Source organism: Mytilus galloprovincialis, chromosome 9 (genome assembly GCF_965363235.1).
Source record: "Mytilus galloprovincialis chromosome 9, xbMytGall1.hap1.1, whole genome shotgun sequence".
Classification (NCBI taxonomy): domain Eukaryota; kingdom Metazoa; phylum Mollusca; class Bivalvia; order Mytilida; family Mytilidae; genus Mytilus; species Mytilus galloprovincialis.
In genome coordinates, this window is record NC_134846.1 from 65,768,982 (window position 1) to 65,796,523 (window position 27,542).

General features: G+C 30.7%; 2 protein-coding genes and 1 long non-coding RNA gene across 4 annotated transcripts in view; 2 read left to right on the forward strand and 1 right to left on the reverse strand.

The window, feature by feature from the left end:
• Positions 1 to 4,358: 4,358 nt before the first annotated feature.
• On the reverse strand, positions 4,359 to 11,201 carry LOC143045677 (dynein axonemal light chain 4-like). The gene is made up of 3 exons (XM_076218356.1): positions 11,029 to 11,201; positions 8,892 to 8,975; positions 4,359 to 4,991 (listed from the first exon to the last, which is right to left on the reverse strand). Exons 1-3 carry the CDS (start codon positions 11,101 to 11,103, stop codon positions 4,827 to 4,829), a joined length of 324 nt encoding a protein of 107 aa, XP_076074471.1. The 5' UTR covers positions 11,104 to 11,201; the 3' UTR covers positions 4,359 to 4,826.
• Positions 5,706 to 8,365, forward strand: LOC143045675 (uncharacterized). Its single transcript, XR_012968989.1, has 3 exons — positions 5,706 to 6,236; positions 6,983 to 7,051; positions 7,815 to 8,365. It is a non-coding gene; the product is annotated as an uncharacterized LOC143045675 (long non-coding RNA).
• Positions 11,202 to 11,256: 55 nt separating the features above from the next.
• The window catches only part of LOC143045676 (telomere length regulation protein TEL2 homolog), a 46,279-nt gene continuing 29,993 nt past the window's right edge, over positions 11,257 to 27,542 (forward strand). Inside the window, exons 1-13 of one of the 2 annotated variants that reach the window (XM_076218355.1) lie at positions 11,257 to 11,280; positions 15,265 to 15,456; positions 16,287 to 16,441; positions 17,646 to 17,793; positions 18,151 to 18,253; positions 18,720 to 18,788; positions 19,447 to 19,588; positions 20,464 to 20,600; positions 21,415 to 21,494; positions 21,914 to 22,027; positions 22,817 to 22,905; positions 24,242 to 24,333; positions 24,934 to 25,050. In XM_076218355.1, the coding sequence (XP_076074470.1) occupies positions 16,354 to 16,441; positions 17,646 to 17,793; positions 18,151 to 18,253; positions 18,720 to 18,788; positions 19,447 to 19,588; positions 20,464 to 20,600; positions 21,415 to 21,494; positions 21,914 to 22,027; positions 22,817 to 22,905; positions 24,242 to 24,333; positions 24,934 to 25,050 (1,179 nt within the window). In that variant the 5' untranslated portion in view covers positions 11,257 to 11,280; positions 15,265 to 15,456; positions 16,287 to 16,353. Of the gene's footprint in view, positions 11,281 to 11,448; positions 11,857 to 15,264; positions 15,457 to 16,286; positions 16,442 to 17,645; positions 17,794 to 18,150; positions 18,254 to 18,719; positions 18,789 to 19,446; positions 19,589 to 20,463; positions 20,601 to 21,414; positions 21,495 to 21,913; positions 22,028 to 22,816; positions 22,906 to 24,241; positions 24,334 to 24,933; positions 25,051 to 27,542 lie in introns of those variants that run through there. The other variant, XM_076218354.1, reaches the window with a different exon arrangement.

Genomic DNA, 27,542 nt, shown 5'->3' on the forward strand with positions numbered 1-27,542 from the left:
GAACTTTACTATATTTATTATGAGAAGAAGGCAATAGAAAAAATATAGAATTTGGATATTAAATACTGTCCATTGACTATTGGATAAAGCTTTTTATTTCAAAAGATAAAACTGGGTGCTTCATATATATTATATATTGACTGCAGATACATTATCTTTCAAAGTTTCCGTCCGTGATTCATATGTCCATTGTCCTTGATCCCCTTTTCATGGTTCAGTGACTGCTTTAAAACCTGAGTTTTCTTGTCTTATACATTTCTCACTTATCATAAGTGATAATTTACTATAGTTTGTATAAGGGTTCCTTGCAAGGTATATACATGTCCGTCAAACAGAGTTCACATAACCTGGACCTCATTTTATAGATCAGTGATCAAGGTTAAAGTTACGGCATTTGGTCACAGGCACTTGTCTTAGAAAAAAAATTCCTATATACCTTATTATAACAAGTGTTATAAAAGGTTAACAAGTGTTATAAAAGGTATATAGGAATATTTTTTCTGAGACAAGTGCCTGTGAATATAATCTGTTCTGAATAACCATATGGTCACTGTTGAATAGTTGTCTGAATCGGCAATCTTACCACATCTTCTTATTCTTATAGTGCATGACATATATACGTCTAGTATATACTGTTATCCGACGGTCTTCCAACGGCTTTTAATATACTGACGAGGTAGCACTAAGCCATCAAAGCTGAAACATATGTTCAGTCTAGGTTGCCGAGTGGTCTAGAGCGCTGGACACAGTGCAGGTGATGTCACGATATCCCTATAGCATGAGTTCAAATCCCGACGAGAGATGAACAAAATTAAATTTTCAGTTTTTACATTATTGTGCTGATACGTAGAGTAATTTTTTTTAACATAGATCTGTCGTACAGCTGTCAATTGCTATTTATAATAAAAAAATGTATCAGTGACGGATCCAGAAATTTACACAAGTGGGGGTCCACTGACTGCCTAAGAGGGGACCCGCTCCGGTCATGCTTCCCGATATAATCAACCAAATTTTTCCAGAAAAGGGAGGTGGCGGGTCCCCTGTCCCTCCTAAATCTGCCTCTGTATATAAAGAAAATACTGAATTAAGTATGAATGAACCTATATGGAATGTAGATGGATGCATATAAACGAAAGCAATGTTAATTGGGATCGATTGTATTATGTTATATAACAATGATATATATGTCCTGGGATCACGATATATATGAATCGATCATCTCGTCTTGTTGATAATCGAAATAATAATAAATAATCAATGAATTCCTGTCTCAGTGATGATATTCAAACAAATTATAAGCCGTATCTTCCTTAGGCATTAGAGTCATTTATCAAATTGAATGTCTAAAAAGATAAATACAGAGAATCCTTTCAACTGAACGAGACTTAATTAGGACCCGACTATTAGTTCATTAATTCTTTATCATTTAGAGCATGCATACAGTAGTCCACAACACGAAACAATAAGATATCGGACTGAGAACGTCAGTCATAAAGGTGTCACATATAATTTATAGAAGTATATAATTAAAAATGATATTTCATGTGATTACATGGTAAGTAAAAATATCAGTTTCGTCAAGGAATTGTATATTTAATTGGTTTCGTTGACACAAAACAACAGCTAAATATATCATCATGATCTAAGAGACAACTATAACCCATTTGTTATGGTTATATAAGTCTCAGACCATCTTCATGCCATAATGCATTATAGTGCATATTTCATAACTATAAAGTTGTTGTGCTTAATTTGTGAGACGAAAGGTATACACGAGGATGGTAGTGCAACTTGTATAGGGAAGTCTGGAACTCGAGCAGCTGTGACCTTACTCCCACCAACTGAATGTTTAGTCCAGCAACTTACTTTGGTATTGAAATCCTATTACTTCACATTCAATGATAAACACTATATCCAGGTTATAATGGAACAGAAAAGGGAACCGTCCTATGCTAATATTTTTATGGGCAAACTAGAACAGCAAATTCACAATATCTCTCTTTATCGACCGCTCTCCTTGTTCGGCTTCTTTAATGTCTGAAGAGCAGTTCTATTGATGCATTTTATTTTCGATGACAACTGCTCTTCAGACATGCCATCACAATAAAGCGGATTTGCTCCACTGGGACATGGCAAAAACAAATACTTTGTAGTCACCTATCTGTACTAACTTTCCATAGGTCCCAATAGCCTTGAAGACTAGTTAGTGAGAGGGGATTTATCCTCTTAACCAGGTACCTTGTCAGCGGACTCTAGCAAGGGTTGCGGATGCCTGACTTGCAAGATAACTATGAATTCCCAGATTTTTACCCCACTGTAACGTAATACGCCAAAATTTGCAATGTTACGGATACTATCTTCTACGGTTTAACAGTGTAAATTTGACAATCAGTATGTTAGTGAGTCCAAATAGCATTTTACAAACGTTTGAACGACCATCGCTATGATTCTAAGCCAGAAACTCCCCACATTCAATATTGTACATCCTCTGGCAAACCTTATGCAGATCTCTAGACTGACTTTGACATTTGTGAAACTAGGTCTAATGCACAACACCTCTTTATATAGATCTATAGGATAACACTTATACTTATGATTACAGTTGTCCAAAAACAAGGTGTCCTCTCAAATAGAAAAAAAGACAAACCCATATGAGATGCATACTACAATGAAAGGATATGTTTTTATCAAGAAAATATGGCACAACAGTGCTAAAGCTTATGGTCACAAGTGACTCACAACAGATTTTAATCGCCACTAATTTTAGAGTAAAAGAGAAACTTTTTTGTCAGAAAACACTGTCCAACATCCCAACAAACTATCCACATGGATCTGTCCACACTTGTTTTAAGAACTAAAAAAGGCAAAAAGGGAGAACAATCTTTATGAAGGGACAAATAATTTCCAATTCTCAAGTTATTTGTTGACCCTATATGGCTGATCTTTCTCGGCTATATAACAAATAACAGTTGGCAGCTTAAGGATAACGACAATTTGTTGCATCTGGGAAACAATTTATACATTTAATAACTTATCATTGAAATGCATCAAACTGACAAGTTGTCACAGCATGCTGAGATGGTCAGTAGGGGAAACTAAGAACAAATCCTAATGGCTATAGGCAAAAACAAACAAAAATCTTATTAAAGATTATAAAGATCTTGTAATGAGGACCATTTTTTCAGGTAAGTTATGACTCGAACACCTATATCTAGATAAAACAAGAATGTGTCCAAAGTACACGGATGCCCCACTCGCACTATCCTTTTCCATGTTCCATGGACCGTGAAATTGGGTAATAATCTAATTTGGTATTAAAATTAGAAAGATTATACTATAGGGAACATATGTACTAAGTTTCAAGTTGATTGGTCTTCCAATTTTATCAAAAACTACCTTGACCAAAAACTTTAACCTGAAACTCCCACTTTCATTTTCTATGTTCAGTGGACCGTGAAACTGGGGTCAAAAGTCTAATTTGGCTTTAAAATTAGAAAGATCATATCATTTAGCAACAAGTCTACTAAGTTTCAAGTTGATTGGACTTCAGCTTCATCAAAAACTACCTTGACCAAAAACTTTAACCTGAACAGACGCACAGACGAACAAAGCCACAGACCAGAAAACATAATGACCCTCTACTATAGTAGGTGGGGCATAAAAAAAACCTTTTAATTTTTCACAATAGCAGCTAAAAAATACATGAACAAAAATCAATATATGAGAGCCAATATTTAAAAAAAACCAACAGGAATACAGATTTTTCTCTATTCTATAGAATAGATGCATCTTGTTGTGTTGATCCTTTTTACAATTTACACTTTTAACCACTATAGTTTTCACTAGAACCGTCAATAACTGCTGAAAAAAGGGGGGAAATCTATATTTCAGAGACAACTGGAAACTAGATTTTTCTGAAATTTTTAGGTTGATTCACCATGTCATGCTGACCATTTTTGCAATTATAACTTTAACCAAACTTCTCAAGTTTTTGAAATAATGGCAAAGAAATGCCAAAAAAAGTTTAAAATCAACATTTCAAGGGCATAACTCCCAAACAGAGAAGATGTGGTATACTGCCAATGACACTCTCCACAAGACACCAAATGACACAGAAATTTACTACTATAGGTTACCAGCCAAAGTCAAACCATACTGGAACACAAAGTGTAAATGATCTGTCATCTGGCAATGTTAACATGTTTTACCCACAAAAAATAAGAAACTTGCATTTTCAATTTATTTACAATCTGAATAATCTAATATACTGGTAAATATATAAAGAAGATGTGATCAGATGTGGTACGATTGCCAATGGACAACTCTCCACAAGAGATACAACAATAACAAAGGCAAAGGAAATTTCATATTTTTATAAATTAGAATAAAAAAAGTTTTATCATGTACAATAAAATAAATAATGTTTACAGATCTTAAATCGGGTGAATGTATCATGACAAATGCAGTAAAATAACAACTACATGAAATGTGTATTTCTGGCAACTTTTATCACAGCTTGAAAACAACAAAGAACTATTGTATGAAATATAATTTAACCTAAAAGACCAGATCAATTTTAAAATGCTTCACCATCTATATTCAGGTAGACTGAAATCATCACCATTACATTTAATGGTACAACCACAAAATAAATAACCCAGTGTGGCATGACATATCAACACTGATATTGCCTATTTTCTGATTGATAATGATGGAATGTGGTTTTAAATGTTGATAACAAACATATAATATCACAGCTGATATCACACATCCAGTTCTCTCATTCTTTATATAGTTATTTACAATTCTGTATCAAAGGTCAATTTCTACGAACATTTCCATATTATGATGGCCATATTTCCACCAAAAAACATGTATAATAAGTTTTTAACTTCATGTGTGATTTCAAAACCAAATCCTTCACCGACTACTGCATGCCATGAAGCACCAAACTTTTTGTCCATTGTTTCTTTGATCATTCTTGCTGCAGTCTATAAAACAAAAGAAACAAGTGTCAACAGAATCATTTTTCATTTTATGTTTGAAGAAAAGACAAAACATTTTCTTAGTGTGCCATATATGTGTTTTATGCAAAGCCAGTATAGTCAGTATCAGATAAACAAGAAATTAACAGATTTGTTTATAAGATTTCACCATTTCTTTTTGAGTTAACATTGACCTCAGGAATGTTACAAGTAAATTTATAAATGTAGCTAAATAGTAGACACCCTAATATTTGTACGTTAGGCCACAATTAAAAATATTTTGGTTTGCCCAAACCCTACCCAAGGTTGAGACAGTGGGTAGGTAGGTACTAGGTAGGCATTTTTTTTTTTAATTTTTTTTTAAGAAATTGAAGTATCGGATGTTCATAATAGTCTTCATGCCTATCTGATTAAAAAAAACTCCTTTAAATTAAGACAATAAAAGAATTTGAGTAGGCAGCTTTTTTCTGGGTAGGTAGGGTTTGGGCAAACAAACCTATTCTTTTTTATGGCCTTACATAAAATACATAACAGACTGTGTGAAATTCAATGCTAACTTGTTTGCACATCAAACAAAAAGAATAAGGTTTATAGGAGACAGAAATGCTGATGAAGTTCTCAGATATAGACCAGAAACAAATAGAGATTTGGAGTGAGACTTGGCTCTTCACATTCCATCCTGAAAAATCTAACCATATAAATATACCAATTGACACATATGGGTCAGGATCCCTAATAGACCTTGAGATGAGGAACTCAGATGACGTAATTAAAAAAAAATATTAGTCCGCCATACAATTGTGGATGCTGTGATTTTAAAAATGGACATAAATGAACAATAAGAACTGTTTTATAGAGCTGATGTGATGAGAAAAGAAAGATGTAGATTTGACCTGAAATAAATTATTAGAAAGGACAATTTTTTTATTGAATTTTATGATCAGAATTTTGGGATTATTTCATGAGGAGAGTGACATTTTTCACCATCTTCCGGGGTCCAGCAATTTGCGAAAAAAGTAATCTCACTTGCCACCCCGAAAATTTAACCAGACATGTATAAATGTATCAGCTTCGATATGAGCCATCATACATGTTCAAGTAAACGATATGGACTGAGCAACGGAGGAAAACGTTACCATTATGGCCTATGGAGAATTAATTGTAAATGTATACCCAAATTAGAAGCTTAATTCCAGAAGTTTTCAGGCTGATTTATGGATGATTTCACCTTGTACACCACCGAAAATGATGGTTAGTAGTTTTTTATTTATACCTAGTTATTATAAATGGTTTAAGATAAATATTATTGATAAAGATCAGCAAAAACTCAATGAAATTTTCGCTTTTAAAATGCATTACTGGCACGGGGCTGAACACTTTTTTTAGGCACAATCATAACTTTGTTTACTTCCGAGATATCCGAAAGGAATTTGTTTACTATATTGAAAAAGGCAAGAAATAACTTTTAAATATTATTTAATTGTAAGTAAACTTGACACAATATAGTCTTTGTTATGTAATTATCACTTCGGTCTACAGGAATACCTGATAATCATGGGAGATAACACACTTCATACGAGTAAAGTGAGATACATCATCGCATGTGCTTTTATCCAATGATTTGACCCCTGGTCAGTAGATATCATATGCAAAAAAACAGAAAACACATGTACATGTTTTAAGAAAATCATGAATTATTATTTTTAATGCACTTGAGCAAAACAAAAGATATTGTCATTTCTCAGTGAAAAAGGGGGAGGGTCAAACCTTTTTGAAAACAATATTTCTGCACCGATTCAACTATTAAGCTAGTTAGCTACTACCCATTGCTTCTAATATAAAAGGTTTAAATGAAGGTTACTAAGCCACAAGGGAGAAGCATTTGTCTTTCTTTGTAATTAAACTTTCAAGAAATAGATTTTTCTCTCTCAATAATACTTATGTATTTAAATCAAATGATAACACAGCCTGAGTAATTTTTTTTTGTCTTATTTCAGTTCCAGACATATCATTACTTTTTAACCTGAGATGGCAAACTAGAGGTTTTAAAAAGTCCTGAATAACTGGTAAGCATTTTGTTTTGTTAGGCAAGCTCTAAATTGTTTATTTATGGTATTTATGCAATTGAAATTACAGTCGGTATGTTAAAAATATGCAAATATGAAAACTGTTGCTATGGTCTTGATATTGAATGGAAAGGCTTAGTTACAGATCGTTTCGACTCAATATTTCGAGTTAAATCTTGCGGCAACTGTTTCTCACGTGACACTGCAAACTATATTTAGCACTATTTTGATCTGCCGTTATTTAATGACGCCATAATACATGTGATGTCACAATGTTTCCTTTAAAACCTCATGTGGATTTCTCACTGATAAAAGGTTTTCACTGAAATACATGTTAAAAACATTTTTTCTCAAATAGAATTATGTGAAAGGACAAGTTTTGAAAATTTGCACTATATTGCACTCTAATTATATGATAAGGATGACTTTCCCAGTAGTTTAGAGTGCTTTCCACAGTTTTAAATACCAGATTTCCACTAGTAAGAATAATTATTTTGGTGTTGGTTTTTTTTATAAAATCTTCATTTTTGCATAATTTCTCTGCCAAAATGCACATAAAGACACAAGAAAATTTTATAGAATGCTTTAACAGGGTCTGTGTATTGTAATTAAAGGTTATAATCAGAAGTTTTGTCCTTGTTTTGACTAGTGAATGTATTCTGGAAGAAATTAATTATACATACACATTGTATTCAAAATAAATGAATATAGCGACGAAAGTGTCATTGCCTTATAGTGCTAAAACAACTTTATTTTTTTTCAGAAATGGACAAAAATACACAGATTTATTCAGAATGTTATACCGATGAAGATCACATAAAAATATTTGGAAAAATCAGAAGTATTGATTTCAATATGGGTCAGGATCCCTAATAGACCTTGAGATGAGGAACTCAGATGACGTAATTAAAAAAAAATATTAGTCCGCCATACAATTGTGGATGCTGTGATTTTAAAAATGGACATAAATGAACAATAAGAACTGTTTTATAGAGCTGATGTGATGAGAAAAGAAAGATGTAGATTTGACCTGAAATAAATTATTAGAAAGGACAATTTTTTTATTGAATTTTATTATCAGAATTTTGGGATTATTTCATGAGGAGAGTGACATTTTTCACCATCTTCCGGGGTCCAGCAATTTGCGAAAAAAGTAATCTCACTTGCCACCCCGAAAATTTAACCAGACATGTATAAATGTATCAGCTTCGATATGAGCCATCATACATGTTCAAGTAAACGATATGGACTGAGCAACGGAGGAAAACGTTACCATTATGGCCTATGGAGAATTAATTGTAAATGTATACCCATATATGAAAGCATAAAATACACATCTGATCACATACACATGGATGTATTAAAGAAGATATAAATGTGGTCATACATTGTATCCATGAAAAGGTGTTTAGGCTAACTCAATATTTGCTGAAAGGAAACTGGGAACTAAAAAAGAAATATTTTGAAAGCATTTTGTGCATTTATATTAATGTTGACAAAATTGAAAATGATCCAATGCACTCAACTAGAGACTTTCAGAAAACATTTTTTCAACCTGCCTTGAACCGACTGGTTGAAGATTTTCTCAATCTTCAAATTGAAATTGTTGATGCATTTGTTAATTTTCAATGTGGTTCACTTATAGAACCACTTGAACTTAATGAACCAATTCTTGGAAATCATTCAATTTATACAGACTACAGTCTACAGTGCCAGTGGACTTGTTAGGGAAAATAAGGTAACAGGATACTTACTTTTATGCCCTTTTAACTTTTTTAATGTACAAAAATATTATATATTCCCACCACTTTCAAATGTAATAATTAGATCACTTAATTACCTCGTTATTATTGGAGAATTTTTCACATGCAGTAACACACAATTCCATAGCTTCAGTCTTCATTTCATCATTCATGTCTGAATGCTACAAAAAATAAAAGTAATGATAAAAAGTTCACCATTTAACATGTTTACAAAATTTCCATATACATCCGATTGGCCGGAGTCTACTGTACAAAAAAATGTATATATATATATATATATATCTATTTATTTGCTGGCTGTTAAAAAGTTCTCATTAGCTGGATACTTGTTATATACATTTGTAGCTGTTATGTAGCGTTACTTAAAAATGTCAAAAGTAGTAAATGAAAATAAAGGAAATAACAATTTATTTATGTCTGTTCCTATACACCATAACAAATTATCATATAGAGTGAACAGTCTCGGGTACATGTATAGCTGACTTGAATTCCAAGCATTCTCAATAGGCCTGATAGGGATCCTGACTCTCCTTTATCAACGCAATACACTTTATCGCTATTTGTCTGCCATTACTAGACATCACACAGGTTCCCATAAAATTTTGACGTAATAATACAAAAGATTTGATGCCAAAATGGAAAAGTGATTGTTACATGTATATGACGTCAATAGTTCAAGCGAGAATGATCTTGGGTCAGCCAGAAATAGCGATAAGGTGTATGTCACCAATGTTGGTACATGTATCTGGACCGTTCGCCCTAATAACATGTTCGTTCGCCCTAGGTCCGTTAGCTCTGAGTTCGTTCGCCCAGAGTCTGATCGCCCTACTACAAAAATATTAATATTCAGGTCTTATTCAGATATTTCTATGGTATATATATCATGTATATTCTTGAAATTTATAGAAACATTGAAATATTTAAAAGTTTATGGCTTGTTTTTGATCATTAATTGTTCAATTACAAAATAATTTGAATAACTGATTATTGTGAAACTTGTCTTTTGATGGATTAATGATAAAAACAAACGTTTTATTTTGATAAAATATTCAGCTTGAAATTAATAAAACTAATGATGTACGAACTGTAAATTATGAAACAGATTTACAAGTTCATTTATTTATACTGCATACTTTCGTGATTGACTGATTACAATTATTTTGTTAACAAATATCAATAAAGATAAATACATTGTATTCCAGTTTTCTACTTTGCAAATCAAAGGGAAAATGATAAATTGATTGCGGCAATATAAATATTCTGTCAATTTTTCAACAAACTTTAACGTAATTTGTTCAAACACTTAAAAAATAATGCGACTAGACAACAATTAGAAAAAAATAATAATCAGGGCGAATGGACCCTGGTCGAACAGGTATCACTATCGAGGCGATCAGGTACTAGGGCGAACATGAATCAGGGCGAACGGACTCAGATTCACCAATGTGTAACACGCCTACCTAGTAATAGTCACAAAAATCAATCGTAGGCCACCCCAAGTATGTCTACCGTAATTATGTATACCAACATTAGGCAACAATCAATTGTAACTCAACTGTTAATTTTAGCATCATTTTTGAATGCACATTCAAATTTATAGTCGCCGTCAGCTGAAATTCGTAGCGGTTATCGGTAAAAATAATCTAAACTATCAATCGCGTTCACTCGAGATATAGTTTTTCATATTCCATTCATAAATCGCATAAAGAAAAACCACTACTGACCTACCTTTTAAGTGATCACACTGTAATAATCCTGACCTTCACTTTTTCATAGACGATTTTGAATGGTGGAATCAGCCATTGTTTTTACCGGAAGTGTTTCCGTGGAGTTCAATTTCATAAAATTTGCATAAAGCGCGGGAAACCTTATCACATCAATGAAAGGAACATTTCAGGAATCTGCGTACAGTGACGAATGTCATATGTAAACAAATGATCCTCATAGAAACGAAGATGGCGGAATTACAATGGAAAATATTCTGGAAAATGTGAAGGTCAGGATTATTACAGTGTGATCACTTAAAAGGTAGGTCAGTAGTGGTTTTTCTTTATGCGATTTATGAATGGAATATGAAAAACTATATCTTGAGTGAACGCGATTGATAGTTTAGATTATTTTTACCGATAACCGCTACGAATTTCAGCTGACGGCGACTATAGACAAATGACATGAAAATCTAAATTAAAAAAAACAATATAACAATTAACATACTCTGATCAATGGATATGTATGAATACGCTTTGACTCTGACGTATCAACTTTCTTTTCTTCGGTTGTTTCAGCCATTTCTAATGCAGAATGTTGATCCTTTTCAGGAAAAAAACGTTGACAATGAAGCTCACAACAGACTGAGCGGTAGGTAACTATGTCAAGAACGCAAGCGCAAAAGAATTTATTTGACTTCCTGTCATTTTTAATGAAGTGCTGATTTTAGTTGCTAGATTTTTAATTGTTACTCTTTTTGTAAGTTTTTGTTCTTTAATTTTCCATGGATGAGTTTTATGAAAACATATTATTGAAAGCTAATATTTTCTGTCTTTATGACACTAAAAGTTTGAAATGCAACGTTAAATAATATTTGGTGGTAAATGAACACTACACACCACCTCCACGTGTAGAAAAATGTAAACAAATACTCTAAGACTAAAAGGAGAGAAAGAGGAAACATCTATCAAAAATATCCAATATGCATGCATCAAACGAAGTCCGTGTATTTGTTAAGCAGTTTGATAATACAATTCGAAACACCAACGATATTGCCAATTTAAAAAGTATATGTGAAGACATTAAAAGACTTATAAAATATGAAAATGAAACAGAACTAAAAAGTTTTTCATTTTCAAATTATTCAGAATCAAGAGCATGTTTTATAAGAGATTTTTATATGTCAGTTCTGAAAAGTGCTTTGAATAACATTTCAACAGACACAACGAAACAATTATCAGCCCATGCACTGAATGATTTTTTACAGTTCCTATTTTTGAATGGAAACTACAAGGATTCTCTCTTAACATTAGCATGGGGAATAAATGAATTCAGGTAATAACATTGATAATAAAGAAAACCAAAGAGGGCTATACATGGTCAATTTAGGTAACACACCAGAGTTATGTGTGTAGTGTGGATTTTTCCGTATGAGAGCTAAAAAATGTAGTGTGCATTAAAACTTATTACTGGATAGCTGAAGATTATTATAGCCTTCATAGTGAGTTTAAAAGGAACATCAAGATTATGTCATGTATGTAATATGGACTGTTTTCTTTATGACAGTCCGTGTTTTCATATCCATACCAATCATTGGTCAGGCAATTCTTGTAATGTTTTTTTCCGACATTTTTGTCCCACAAACTGAGGGATTCCATCTTATCAAAAAATGAGGCAGATGACACCCATTTTCATTTGGTAGATTAATGTCAACAGTTTTTGGAAAAGGTATCACTCTGAGGTATTGAAATTCTAATTTAAACCAAATTTTTGGGAAAATGTAACATTTTCATCCCCCTTTTATGCAATATTTACTGGTAAATATTGTATTTCACCATTTTAACTTTTGAAAATCAAATGTATCATGTCTATAGAAGATACTGATTTTATATACACATGTATGAAACAAACAATAAATATGCTTAATGTATTAGATAGCCAGGAATAGAAGATGATTATACATTTTGTTTCAATTCTATTTTTATTTTTTAACTGTGAAGTGGCATAATAATTTATAGGCATAATTTCAAAATCTTGTATAAAGAGTGGGACAAATAAAATCATTTGCAATTTTAAATATATATATACATGTATTATATGATAAGAGTTCAGGCTGTATCATCTTGTGACCTTTCTTACAGACTAATTTCTAGCTTCATCTGAAGTTCTTGATTTGAGGGTAAGATTACCAAATAGGTCAATGAAGAGAGCGATAATAGATCCAGTGCTACATGTATATGTATTTCTTAAAACCGTTAATTTGGGCTAATTTTAAAATCTTTTATATAACTAAAGGGAAGTGATGAAAATAATAATTTGCAATCAGATATACAGAGTTAATGCTGTATCATTTTGTAACCTCTCAGTACCTCTTAGTTTTAAGTAAAGTTATATGCTTAATAGGATTTAAGCAGGAGTTTAATCAGGTGGGCCTTAATAATGGCTCCTCAAAGTTTGTCTGATTCAGTTGCATATAAAAAAAATTAATAAAAACTTAATTAAATGTAAGTATAATGAGGCATGTTGTTAAATATCAAAGAATAAAAAAAGTGAGTATGCATAAATACACAATATTTTACTAACAAATTAAATGTAGTCAAGAGAAATGGCAAACTGCAAATTCACTTTGCAGTTGGCCTTGGGTATAAATACAATTTGCTTAGTGCTGGGATACTGGATAAGGCAGATCTTAGTAAACAGAGACATGAGGTATTTACATATATGTCAATAAAATTGCAACCCAAATGACGCTCATAAGACATTGAGGGGTCAAATATAGGTTTTCAAAATAAAAAGGTGTCTACATGACATATTAAGCTTTAAATCTGAAGTTTAAACAAGTTATGGATCAGAGACTATCAATTATCTGCAATCTATTCCAAATTCCTTGAATGACAAAAAAAACAAACAAAAAGATATTTTAACTTCAGAAAGACATTTATAACAAGTAGGGACTTCCCTTTAAGCACCGACTCTTGGTTTTTTCTGCATATAAGTCATATTAAGTATCCTTTATTAAATAAACTTGTTATTTGCAGTATACCTCATAGTCAAATGTGCAAGTGCTTAAATTTTTTTTTCCATATTGAGATTTCTCCGCACAAACTACTTGTTTGTCTTTTTCAAAGTGAAAATACACTTACCGGGTGCACTTGAGTCAATTTCAACATTGTATTCATTGAATAATAATTCACTGCTACTGTTTTGTTGAGTGTTTTTTCTATAGTATATTATATTATTTTATTTTATTTTGATACACATGTTACATATCTATTGTCTGTGTATTGTATATTTTATTGTTTATAATAATATTGTTTGTATGCTTTATGCCCTCCTGGGGCCCTAATTTGGTCAATAAAAATATTCTATAACATTCTTATGAGATATTTATTGGTTTCTGTCTGAGACACATAAGAAAGTTGAAGTTTTAAATTTTTTTATACATCTGTTTTAAAAAGTTTGGCTGCTTATTTTATATCCTTCTTTTTCGTGCTATCATATAAACTCTTAACAATTTTTGAAAGCTTCTTTCTACATGTTCTATAAATCAATAAGAAAGTTGCCCATTAATAAGTCTTTATAGTAAATGTCTATTTCATAATCCATTGCATGCAAGGAAGATAGTTTTTTATAAGCATTATATCTATTCCAAGGTCACTAATAATACAACTAAATAAAAATGATATACAGATAATAGACCAAGATGAAAAACTCATTTGAAATTGAAATACATTATACATGTAAGATATTGTGAACAAAAATGTACTACCAGCTGTCACCAAGAGTCATAGAAAAATCATGAATTCTATTATCTGTTATTTGCCTTGTGAACAATTTTTTTTATATTAGACTTAATAGACATCTATAATTAGATTATATTTGTACTTGAGCATAACTTTTGGAAATTTATTGTCAGTGTATTTATTTGACAAAAGGAATTGTCAAAAGAAACCAGTATACAATGTAATAAATAAGAATTATTTTATTTTTCATTTTGACTCAAACTGACTACAGTAAATAGCTTAATGTTAAATCATATTTAAAGATACATTTTGTGTATACAATATGTATGTTGTGCACAATTTATCATTTTGTATAAATTATACTGTGTACAAAATTTTTAAAAGAATTGTACACATTCATATTTAGACTTGTAAATTGTAATTTGTTCATAAAGATCAAAATTTGACAAATAAAACCAATTTATATAGGTATGCATTTTGTAACATAAAAAGTGGGAACATGTCCAGGGGACACTGATGATGCCTCACTTGCATATAATGTTATAAAGGGAAATAACCCAAACGGTAAAAGTGACCCTACCAAAATTTGCACATGATCTGAGTTTTGTGATAATAAGCATTGTGTAAATTTATTACAACATTTGGTTGGGGCAAACCTAGTAAGGGAATCCAATTTAAAAATTTGGCAATGTTTACATTTGTAATGGGGCATTCCTCTAGAACAGTAAAAGTGACACTACCAAAATTCAAACTTTAACTCTGAGTCTGTTTTCAACTAACATTCAGCTTGACCCTAAACAAAAATATATACTAGTTCAGTGATAATGGACGTCATACTAAACTCTGAAATGTAGACAAGAAACTAAAATTAAAAATCATACAAGACTAACTATATGTATATTTGCCAAGACAAAGTCCAAGACATTTCTTTTAGTCCACTTTTAAAACCTTTTTATAAGGCCTTAAATTTAAATGATTAAAACTTTCATGTATATTTCAGGCCATCATATAGACTTAATAAATGTGTATCTCTGTTGGAGGAGTTCCTCAGTTCTCATGTTCTGTGTAAGATACTCAAGCAGCAGTGTTCGATTACCAGTCAAGTAGAACAGACTTATGTTTGGGATGAGTTAATTAATGCTGTTACAAGTTTGCCTGATAAAACAGCTAATAAACTGCAATCACAAAATAGGTAGGCTTGTCATTGTGTAGTATAAGTCATATATGCTTTTAATATCAGATCTTTTTATACCAATTGATACTATGTATGGAGAAGACAAGGCTTGTTTATGTATTAATGTAGAACCTTTACTCTTTTAACAATTGACCATGATTTATTCTTAATACAAACAGTTTTGCAGAAAACTTACCAAATCAATTAAACAGTATCACAGTAAAAAGTAAAATAAAAAAAATACTAAACTCTAAGGAAAAGGGTATGATTAAATAAGACAGCAATTTCTAAAGAAACAGATGAATAAAAAACAAAGTGATAAGCAGTAAAAGAGATAAGGGTATAATTTAAATTGAAAGCAACCCCTAAGGAAACAGAAAAAACAAAGTGAATATGAATAAAAGGAGATATGGGTATAATTTAAATTGAAAGCAACCCCTAAGGAAACAGAAAAAACAAAATGAATATGAATAAAAGGAGATATCAGGAACATGTCATTGAAACAGGAACCTTAAAACAAATACAAAATACTGAAACAAAACAGAAAAAAAACATAATAGTAGGAATAAAATGAGATGTGGAATACATGTTTATGAGACAGCAACATTTAAGGCAAAAAAACTGCCAAAAATACAAGGTAGAAATGAATAAATGAGATATGGGGTACATGTCAATGAGGTAGACATACACGTACAATCTTCAACACTAGACAATGTGCTTATAAAGTAGCACTGTGTGTCAAACTCTGGAGTCCATCTTTTGTTTTTATTTGTTTAAAAATATAACTTTATTCATCAAATTATATGTGTATTTTAGTTTTTTTTCGGAAATGTACTTTTGTATTTCAGTGAATTATTTTACCCTAAATGTTACATAACACTGGTTACTAAAGATATAATAACAGTACTGGATGATATGGTTATCTCTGTCAAAGCTGATAAAGACGTCCACCTAGAATTTATAAGTCGACTTATTGGGAAGCTTTGTATAACAGGTTATGCTGGTTTGTACATTTTTGAAAAATATATTTTGAGCTAGTTCTAATACATTTTATGCAATTATATATCTTCATATACATGTATTATAAATTCGTATATTTTAACAAATTTGATTCCTTTAGGGATAGTCACATAAAAAACTGTATTTTCCAAGGTAGAGTGGCGGATAGCAAAAAGCATATTGCACAGCAGAAAGCATATTGCACAGCAGAAAGCATATTGCACGGTTATTTTTAGAATATTAAAAACAGATATACTTTGTGACGTCATGTAAATGAATTTCAGGATATTGCTAAACGTTTTGCAACAAATGATATCTGTGATTTTTTTTATATGACGAAAAAATCTTCAAATACAGTATTATGTCATAAGATGTCAATCAAACAAAAAAAAGTAAATTAAATAACAACTAATATTTTGTTATTGTCAAGGAGACAATATGATATCTATAAAATCCCAACAAAATTAAATGACGATTTTGATACAAATATGGTCGGAAATTAATAATATAACAAATATAGCCTTTGTATGAGGTCAATAAAGGATATATCGACCCAAAGAAGTATTTTTTTACCTTGGACTTCGTCCTCAGTCAAATTTACTTCTTTCAGGTCAATATATCCTTGTATGGACCTCATACAAAGGCTATATTTGTATAAAATATATATATATATATATATATATACTGTATAATTATAAGTATTTATGCAAGAGATAGTTATTTTTTAAAAAGAGTTCTTTGTGGAATAAAATTTGATGGTTTTATTAAAAAAAAGGAGTTTACAAAGTGAATTAAATGAATGGATTTGTGATAAACTGTCCAGTGAAAAATATCACATGTATATCAGGACAATAACATGTTGATGTTATATGAAAATAGATATGAAGGGATTATGAACGCAGCTTACAATTCTGAGTCACATTTTTAATGGGCTAGATATATTTAACAGTCCACAGGAGAACATGTCAACCTACAATTTATATGAACACATTATTCTGCTGTTGAGTCAACAGTTCTTTACTCTTTTAGATAGAACCATTACATAGGATACCTCACTTTAGCTTCAAGGTCATTATTTCCAAGTTCAAAGTGCAAACTATATTTATAATATATTGTTTCAAACAAAAGAAAGTACTAGTAACATTATTTTGTAGATATTTTGATGGAAGTTTATTTTGTAGATATTTTAATGGAAGTTTATTTTGTAGATATTTTGATGGAAATTATGGTTGGTTCTCTTGCTCCTTTATTAAAAGAAGATTTTATATGGTGTAGAATCTGTGAGAGGATCATCACTGGGGTACCGGATAGATGTCTTGAAAGTGTTTTATTATCAATGATTGACAAGTTACCATGGTAAGTGTCTGGCTTAAACTAAGTGTCTGGCTTAAACTTTTTCTTACCTCAAGGCCAACATACTAAAGTTTGACAGTACTTTTGTAGATAAAGAATGAAATGAACACTAACGTTTGTAAAGTCTTTTCTTCCAAAAATATGAGTGTCATAAGAAATGTTATAATATTTTAAATGAATTTGTCAGTTGTAAACTTTGCTTCATATGGCCTTAACACTAAAGCCTATCTTTTTCCATGCAAAAGCAGTTTAGCTACTAATTCATAATATTTGATCATTGACAGTCTTCATTCAACAATTTTAAAGGACTGCATAGTCTAAAATTATTATTTTATTTAGAATTTTTAACTTTCATTTCAGGTATGGTTTAATGGACAAATTTCTAGGTGATAGCATTTTAAAGAAACAAAAAATTCAGTACTTGCTGTGTACTAAAATACTACTCTTTAGACACTCTGAAAAGGTTTGTACGTACATTGCAGATCATACTAAGCAATTAGTTTCTTAGGTACACACCTTGTCTCTACTTTTGAATGTTAAAAAGCTGGGAAATATATAAAACTTATTTTCAGTCCATCAGTATTCTTAATTTATCAGTTCATCAAGATTCATTTAAAAGCTTGTTAAGTGATGTTTCCTATATTGGTGGCAGTGTTAACAATCAACTAGCTTCTTTATTAAGTCAGTTTAAAGGGGATCACTATTGGTAAGTTAGTTATATTTAGTTGTATTTTCTTTGGCATTTCTCATTTCCAAGGAGATTATTTGGCTCTGCACTTTCAGTGATTGTTCATTGACTTTTAATTTTTTGCATAGTTAGCATGTTAAATTATTGCTGTTTTTAATTTTCAATATTTGCTTTTTACTGTAAAATTTACATACAGACTCTGTTTCACAGGTCTATCAGACATTTTCATTTTTTACTGCAGATTCACATCTTACAAAATGTACTGGGATATTTAGGAACATCACATACAAGAAGACATCTACTAATTACGGTATTGAATAATATTTTACTTGTTACCCATGTTCGTCCATACATCGTGTTAGCAGTTTCTGTCCACTAACTTAAGTTTGCATCAACCATACACTATGATACTTAAACATAACCCTAATTACCAATAAACACAGATCAAATTTGAATTTAGGTTGCAACACTTTTAAAGTTCGTGATTTTAACATTTTATGCAATTGGGGGCATCATCTGAGTCCCATGGACACATTCTCCATTTATTTCAGTTTGTTTCAATATCACAGATAGACTAATTTGCCACAATATGATTATTTTTATGATTTAACAGTTTTATGGTCCTTTCTTCTGTACAATCTTGTGTTTCCAATATTAAACATACCGGGGTACATCCTTATAAATTGGGAACAGCTTCAGTTATGCACCAACAATATATTTATTAAATCTGCTCACATTATAATGTGTAACTAGATATAAGAAGATGTGGTATGAGTGCCAATGAGATAACTCTCCATCTAAGTCACAATCTGTAAAAGTTTACCATTATAGGTCAAAGTATGGTCTTCAACATGGAGCCTTGGCTCAAAATGAACAGCAAGCTATAAAGGGCCCCAAAATTTACTATAGTACTTTTTCTTATTCAGCAACTGTTTACTGAGACAATAAGATGTATTCTTATTTTCCAGTCCTTTAAGGAATTACTGAGTGTATGGGGAGACAATAGTGCCATAAGACACACCTCACCAGAACAACATCTGTACCTTACCAGAGCTTTGTTCATAAGTTTGGGCTTCCTTACAGATAAAGACAAAGAAACTCATAAAGATGGTAGGCTCTTAATTACCAAAAGAATAACTCTTCATGATTCAAACTATGAATACATTGTAATGACAAACTTAAGATATATTAAAATATGAATTTTTTGGGTAAAGACTGAAATGCAATCAAAACCCTATGTTACTGACTTGATATCTAAATTTTCCAAGACTTATCACTACCTTTTTGATACACAAAATATAGTGCATTGATCATAACATTCTATATATCTTATCCATGAACATTTCCAGAAATTTATCAATGTATTATATGCTCAGATATTCAAGTCACAAAATCATGTTACACCTGTCAATATAATTACATAATGTTTGCAAGGTGCAAGTATCTTATATCTGTTCTAAAAATATAAATTATGTCATTGTTAAAGTCATCTTTTAAAGTTAGAGTTATCTCACATTGTCAAGAATCGACTACAAACAATGCTTTACAGACAATGCAATATTTTTTAATTTTACTTCCCACTAATAGATTTCGGTAATCTTTAACCTTCAGTGCTAACAAACACTTTGATTAAATGAATACCAATTAAAATGATGAAATATATGAAGATTATGTGGTCTGTATACTGATAATTTTAATTGTGTCTTAAATATTATTATACAAGTATTGACAAAGTATAGTATCTGTTTTTTTCTTGTCGTGAATAGCTTTAATGATAACATATACTATCAGATCTGCATGGGTCATAGTTTCATTAAAACTGGATTTAGACAATATAAATATTCAGTTTTGTACTTTTTAAAATCAATTAATGATTTAAGTGCTTATTAACAAATTATTTCATGTAAATGAAATAATTTTAAGTGGTTAATTTAGAGGTATATTTAAATGTGTTTTATTGAATAAATTGTAACTTTTTTTTTAAGAATTAATAAGACTTATTATGCCTGGTGTACAAGCTCACATTGGGAACTCAGATCACAAGATCAGAACACAAGGAATGGTTTTAGCAGAAACATTAGCTACAGTTATTGATCCTAATGGTCCTAAACTGAAGTTTGAGGTAAATATTGGTCATATGTCGATATAAGAAGATGTGGTATGAGTGCAAATGAGACAACTCCATCCAGGTAACGATTTTTAAAAGAAAAAAAACATTATAGGTCAAAGTATGGTCTTCAACATGGAGCCTTGGCAAACACCACACAGTAAGCTATAAAGAGCCCCAACGAGTGTACACCAACAGTGTCTTTTTCATGCTACACCAAGATTAAGATTATGTAAAGAAAACATCTAATAAGACTGATTTGTATCTGGTCTTTAAATGTAATGTTAATTTTTTTATTAGAAGATAGAAAAGTTTTGCACAGCAACTCTATAACAAAACAATAAGGCAAATAAATTTTAATGCAACCACTCATCATTGAAGACAAGCTATAGTGATAAACTGGAAAAGGTGAAAAAGAATGGATGTGCATGAGAAAAAAACTTAAGCAAATACCTTAGAAATACCTATATGTCAAAGGAATAGCACTTTGAAAGCTGTTCCTTATCTTGAAGATTGCTGTAAGGTCAACAGTGATGACCTCAAGAATTCTTTAATATCTGTAAAGACAGATTAAAACATTGACTTATGCAGCACTGCTCTATACACTTTCTAAGCCCATTATATTTTACAGAACATGCAGCCTTCATTGGTCTGAAATTCACTGTTTCAAGAAAAGTCTTTAGTAAGTTTAAAAGCAAAATTTGTACTGGTATTTTGTAGGTCAATAAGTTCAAAATAATTGTATGAATCTTTTAAATAGAATAAAAATTAATTAATAATAACATGTAATTTTTACATATATTTAATTTGTTTCCTTATTTTTTTTCAGTATGAGAAAGATAAAGAGACTGCATCATTATTGGAGCTAATGATACCCCCTTCTGATCCTGGTCTAGAACAGTTACAAAAGTAAATAATTGTCTTTTTATTTTACATTGTTTCATACTTTTGTTTCACAACTTGATTCTTATAAAAATGTTGGATGATAATCACTTCATGATGCCTTTCTGAATGATGTGTTATAATAAGGCGATGTGGTATGTTTGCTTATGACATAGTTATCCATCAAATGCAAAAAGACAAGACACTGAATATCTTCAAATCAATATTTGCTTTAATAAATTTACTAGTTTAAGATAATGCTTTTCATTTATACTGTTGGTACAGAAAGAGTGTTGGCTTATTTCAAGCTGATCCAATAAATATAAAAGTGAAAAATATATCAAAAGTATAAATTGATTTAAAAATTTAAAAAAAACGTTGTTTTAACTGAAAGCTTGATTGTTTATATTTACTTATTTGTACATATACAAATTTTTTTTCTCAAGAAAATTTGAAGCAATACAGTTAGAGCAGAAAGTAGACACTAAGATGGTGGACACAGACATAAAAACAGATGAAACGATGGAAACTAGAACAGATATAGATTCTGATTTAGATAGGTAGAAATATGCTTGGTTAATTTCAGGGAGATTTTAGCAGCAATTTTATTTTTGTTATATTTCGGGTTAGAGTTCATAAGCCAAAATAAAACTAAGGCATATGATTCATCTGAGTTTGATTCATAGGACTAAGACTGTGTATGAGTAAATACCATAAAAACAAAATCGTTAATTCAAAGTGGTGCAAATTTAAATTCAGTGGACATATTTTGACTAAAAGATGGAGTTAAAAATTCCCAGTTTACAGTAAATAGAAGACGTGTATAAAAAATAATAATAGTTGAGGAAATTGCAAATGAAGGTTCCTGAAAGTTATTATCTCTATTTCTACTACATAAGGGTTTATAGGTTCAGTAAATTTTTATGTTTCCTTGGAGTGTATAAATTTTTAGTTACAACTACATAAATGTTAGATTATTCATAGGAGATGTGGAACACAAAAAAAAAACAAAAATCATCTACAGGTCAACATACGGTCTTCAACAATAGACATGTGGATATACAACATGTTTAACTCTAGAAAATGGTATTCATTAATAAATTATCAGGTATGCAAGAATTTCACAATGATTCACATTCTTTTAAGAGAAATAAAGTATTCATAACATTACACAGTTTGTAACAATATCTGATCTCCTTTACAAATGAGCAAACCGTTGTATATAGAATGAATGCGATGCTGTTTACTTGGTAATAGTATTTATTCTTGATTTTCAAGGTTATTTTAATAGACACTTTAATAACTTTCATGTCATAACAATTACTTTAAAATAAATTCACTATTTGTAGCGATGATGATTTGGTGCCATATGATATGTCAAATGATGTTAGAGTCACACAGGTCAAAGAACCTAAATATATTAGAGATTGTATGGAAGGTATGAAAAACATTTTATTACACTACTCCAGTAAAGTAAAAAAATATGTTTATAAGAATAATTTATCAATGTCAATCTAACTAAACCTCCTCTTTTGTCAATGACAATATCAGTTTAAGAATTGAGACAAAGGAAAGCTTATCAGGAAGTGGCATAATTATTTGTTTAAAGCTTTAAATTTAAAAAAGATAGACGACCTTGGTGCTTCATTATTTGTATCAGATTTCTTATGTTATAAAGTTTACATTTGTCAATTGTCTGTTGTCCTTGACCTTATTTTCATGGTGCAGCTACTGCATTACCAGTAAATAGAATAAATTTTGTCTCACATATGAATTTGCCACTTATCATGAGCAAAAGGCAGAACAGATTTGGTGCAAGGGAGCCTTATAAGGTTCTCATGTCTGCCAGACAGGGTACATCTAAACTTTACCTCATTTCATTGATCAGTGATTAAGGCTAAGATAGCATTATTGGGCCTGTTTCTCAGATAAAATAAGCATAAAAACACAGTACTGCCATAAGATAATGATATATGTTCCCTCACCCAACATGGAAAGACTAACAATAAATGTATATCCATGTGTGCATAATACATGCACTTTTGTGATAGTCAACAGAATGTATGAACCATAAAGACTTGTAACTGGTCTTCGGAAAAAAGTTGCACTTTTAATAGTGTACATTCTTTTTTCCATTTTTTATGTCCCATTTATGGGCATTATGTTTTCTGGTCTGTGCATCCATTTGATTTTTCCGTCCGTTCGTCCGTCTCGCTTCAGATTAAAGTTTTTGGTCTAAGTAGTTTTTGATGAAGTTGAAGTCCAATCAACTTGAAACTTAGTACACATGTTCCCTGTGAAATGATCTTTCTAATTTTAATGCCAAATTAGAGATTTTCCCCCATTTTTACTGTCCACTGAACATAGAAAATGATAATGTGGATTGGGCATCCGTGTACTGCCACTGGGGACACATTCTTGTTCCTACTATAAAACAGAAAGTTTCCATTTTTTAAACAAGTAGATCTATTCTATCATTTTATTGATGTAACGAATTTTAAATATTTATATTTAACTTTGTTGACGGCAATAGCAGGAAAACATATTGTGAAGGAGTGTACATTATGTAGGATAAAGATAACCATTTATAGGTGGTTGTTCATGATACAAATATCTATATGATATATCAAAATAAACATATATCGTAAAAGAACGTCACCGTCATTACTGTTCTTTGTCTCAATGTGAATATATCAAAAACTGTAGATTTTTTGTCAATGAATAAGAATTTAAACTGTAAATTTGTTTACCAACATAATGTGTGTGTTTTTAAGGGCTTATATCTAATGATGAACCAGAGAGAACAGAGATATGTCTGAAATGTTCCGAGAGATTGATCAGGAAACATCCAGATGGTTTAGAAGAGGTAAAATATATAAAAATTTAACTAAAGTTCCAATATATAAGTTTTTAACTTTTTCAAACGAAAAGCAAGTAAGATAATAGTTTCATTGGAAAGTAACCCAATATTTCCCACTGAACAGTAACAACTTTCTCTTACCCGTCCAAATATTTCTGGTTGTCAGTAAGTTAATAAAATTGTTGTACGTTTGTAGTAAAATGTGTGAACTTTTATGAAAAATTAGAGATTATTGTTTAGAATATTGTGAAGACTGTTAATTTGCTCACATGGAAATAGAAAAATTATATAATAAACTCATTATAGATACCAGGACTAAATTTTATATATACGCCAGACGCTACAAAAGACTCATCAGTGAAGCTCGATCCAAAAAAGTTAAAAAAAAAAACCAATAAAGTACGAAGTTGAAGAGCATTGAGATCCAAAATTCCTAAAAGTGTAGCCAAATATAGCTAAGGTAATCTATGCCTGAGGTAGAAAAGCCTTAATATTTCAAAAAATTCAAAATTTTATAAGCAAGCATAAAAAACTGACATGCTGTTATTGTGTCAATCTTGACATTCTGTTATGGTTTAATTTAGATATCAAATATATATTTTACAGATAGCTACTGAATTTACAAAAGTTCTCTTACACTTGGGAGATAAGTCTTCAACGCCTGGATATACACAACTGAGATTTAAAGCTATGGTTTCACTTACAGTCTGTGTTCCAATTCAGGTAACATTGTACCCCATGAATTGACCCCCCCCCCCTTGTTTCACATCTGACAGGATATACCCAACAGATATTTATAGTTTATAGTGTAAACATGCACACGTAAAATAGTGTTGTGTTCTACTCCTGTCGTCTTTAGGATCAGAGATTTAAGCTTTTGGTCTGTGTTCCCTTTCAAGAAAAAAATAAAAGTTCCATAAAAAAAAATAACCCTCTCCCTCTAAAATATATTGTAGTCACACCAGGACATAAGGTTAAAGTAGAGTTTATCTATATTTTTGGGGTACAGATTGCATTTATACAATCCAAACCCTTATAGGATGGGCTAAATAGTTTCTAGACCTTGACCTACTCGAAATATGTCAATGGGAGATAATTCATAGTATTACCTTACAATGCTCAATACAACAGAATGTTTAAATTTTAGTTAACAATGCAAAATGATTGCAATCTTTACCCTTTCCACAATCTATAGTAAAAACACTTTCTTATAAAAACAATCCAATGACAATATTATCTTGTATTATATGCAAATTGCAAAATTTTGATTTAACTATATTTGAAATTTTTAAATATATGTTTAGTTATACATAGCTTAAATAATATAAACATAAAACAGGAATAATGTTGTCTTGTACACTGACTCAGTAAATATTTATAGCTCACATTCCATACTTTACATCACTAAATGAAACAATCAGTGAATTTGCAAAAATATGAGAAAAAGCAAACATCAGAGTTATCTTGTTATTGTTATTGTAATTTCTATATATAGAAAGGCAAATTTTTTTATTAATCAATTTTTTTTAACCGTCAACCTCTTTACTATTTCCTATAACCATGATTCAGTCTAAATGAAAGTTTAACTAAAAGTAAAATGGAGGGTTATCCTTGATTTTTATACGCCCGTCAAAATTTTGACGGGACGTATTATGGTATACAAATGTCCGGTGTCCGTCCGTCCGTCCGTCTGTCCGTCCGTCCGTCCGTCCGTCTGTCCGTCTGTCCGGCGTAAACATGTCGCACCGTAACTTGAGAACGACTTATCCAAATTTCATGAAACTTTATATAGTTGTTTCTTATGATGGTCAAATGATCTGTATACTTTTTGGTGAAAATAAGATTTAAACTTTTTGAGTTACGGCACTTTGTAACTAAAACAGGGGTGTGTTTTTTTTCACATGTCGCACTGTATCTCAAAAACTTTTCTTGATTATTGCTTAAAACTTTACACACTTCTTAGTTATAATAATCTTAATATCTGTATACTTTTTGGTGATGATTCAAAATTTCATTTTTGAGTTTTTGAGTATTTTGTAAAAAAAGGGGGAGGGTTTTTTTACATGTCGCGCCGTATCTCAAAAACAATTTATGATTTTTGCTTAAAACTTTACACACTTCTTTGTTATATTAATCTAAAGATCTGTATACTTTTTGGTGATTATTCAAAATTTCATTTTTGAGTTATTGAGTATTTTGTAAAAAAGGGGGAGGTTTTTTTTACATGTCGTGCCGTATCTCAAAAACGATTTATGATTATTGCTTAAGGTAGATTCATGGTATACTGCCATGTTGGATTGTACAATTACAGTACAAAATCGGTCTAGTAATTTGCCCAAATCAACAAATTTGGAAACAGATTTGGAATTTAATGGTTAGACTGTTTATCTATATCAAGAAAACTTGTAAATTTATTGTATTATTCAAAATATTTTGACAAATATCAAGCTTTATGGTTTTTAAAATCATTTTTTTCAAATGAGCCATTTAAGGGGAGATAACTCTTTTAGTACAAAATTTATACTAGACTAATAGGGAAATTTTTTATTTTTACTTGTGGCAAGAAAACAAGTTCGGTGACACCATGTTTTCTTTTTATTTTCTTAAAATATATTATGAAAGCTATACTCTCACAATTTATTTCAAAATTCTATCTCATAGAATTTTTTTTATGCACTCTAATGTGTTTTTTCATGAACAAACTAACCAAATTTAGGCATTTTTCAACGACTCATAGCTCGAAAAATAGCACGGTGACCCATACTTTTTGTTATATTTTTGAAAAAATCGTAGTAAGATCTTCATTTTGACAAATTATAAAAAAAATCTGTCTCAAAAAACATTTACTTATGATCTACCTTAAAACTTTACACACTTCTTTGTTATATTAATCTAAAGATCTGTATACTTTTTGGTGATGACTCAAAATTTTATTTTTGAGTTATTGAGTATTTTGTAAAAAAGGGGAGGGTTTTTTTTACATGTCGCGCCGTATCTCAAAAACAATTTATGATTATTGCTTGAAACTGTACACACTTCTTTGTTATACTAATTTAAAGATCTGTATACTTTTTGGTTTGATTCAAAATTTTATTTTAGTGATATTTAAAAAAAAAAACAGGGTGGGGGGGTTTCACATGTCCCGTCGTGTCGCAAAAACAATAAATGGTTATTGCTTAAAAAATCCTCAGAAACTATTTCTGATTATTGCATAA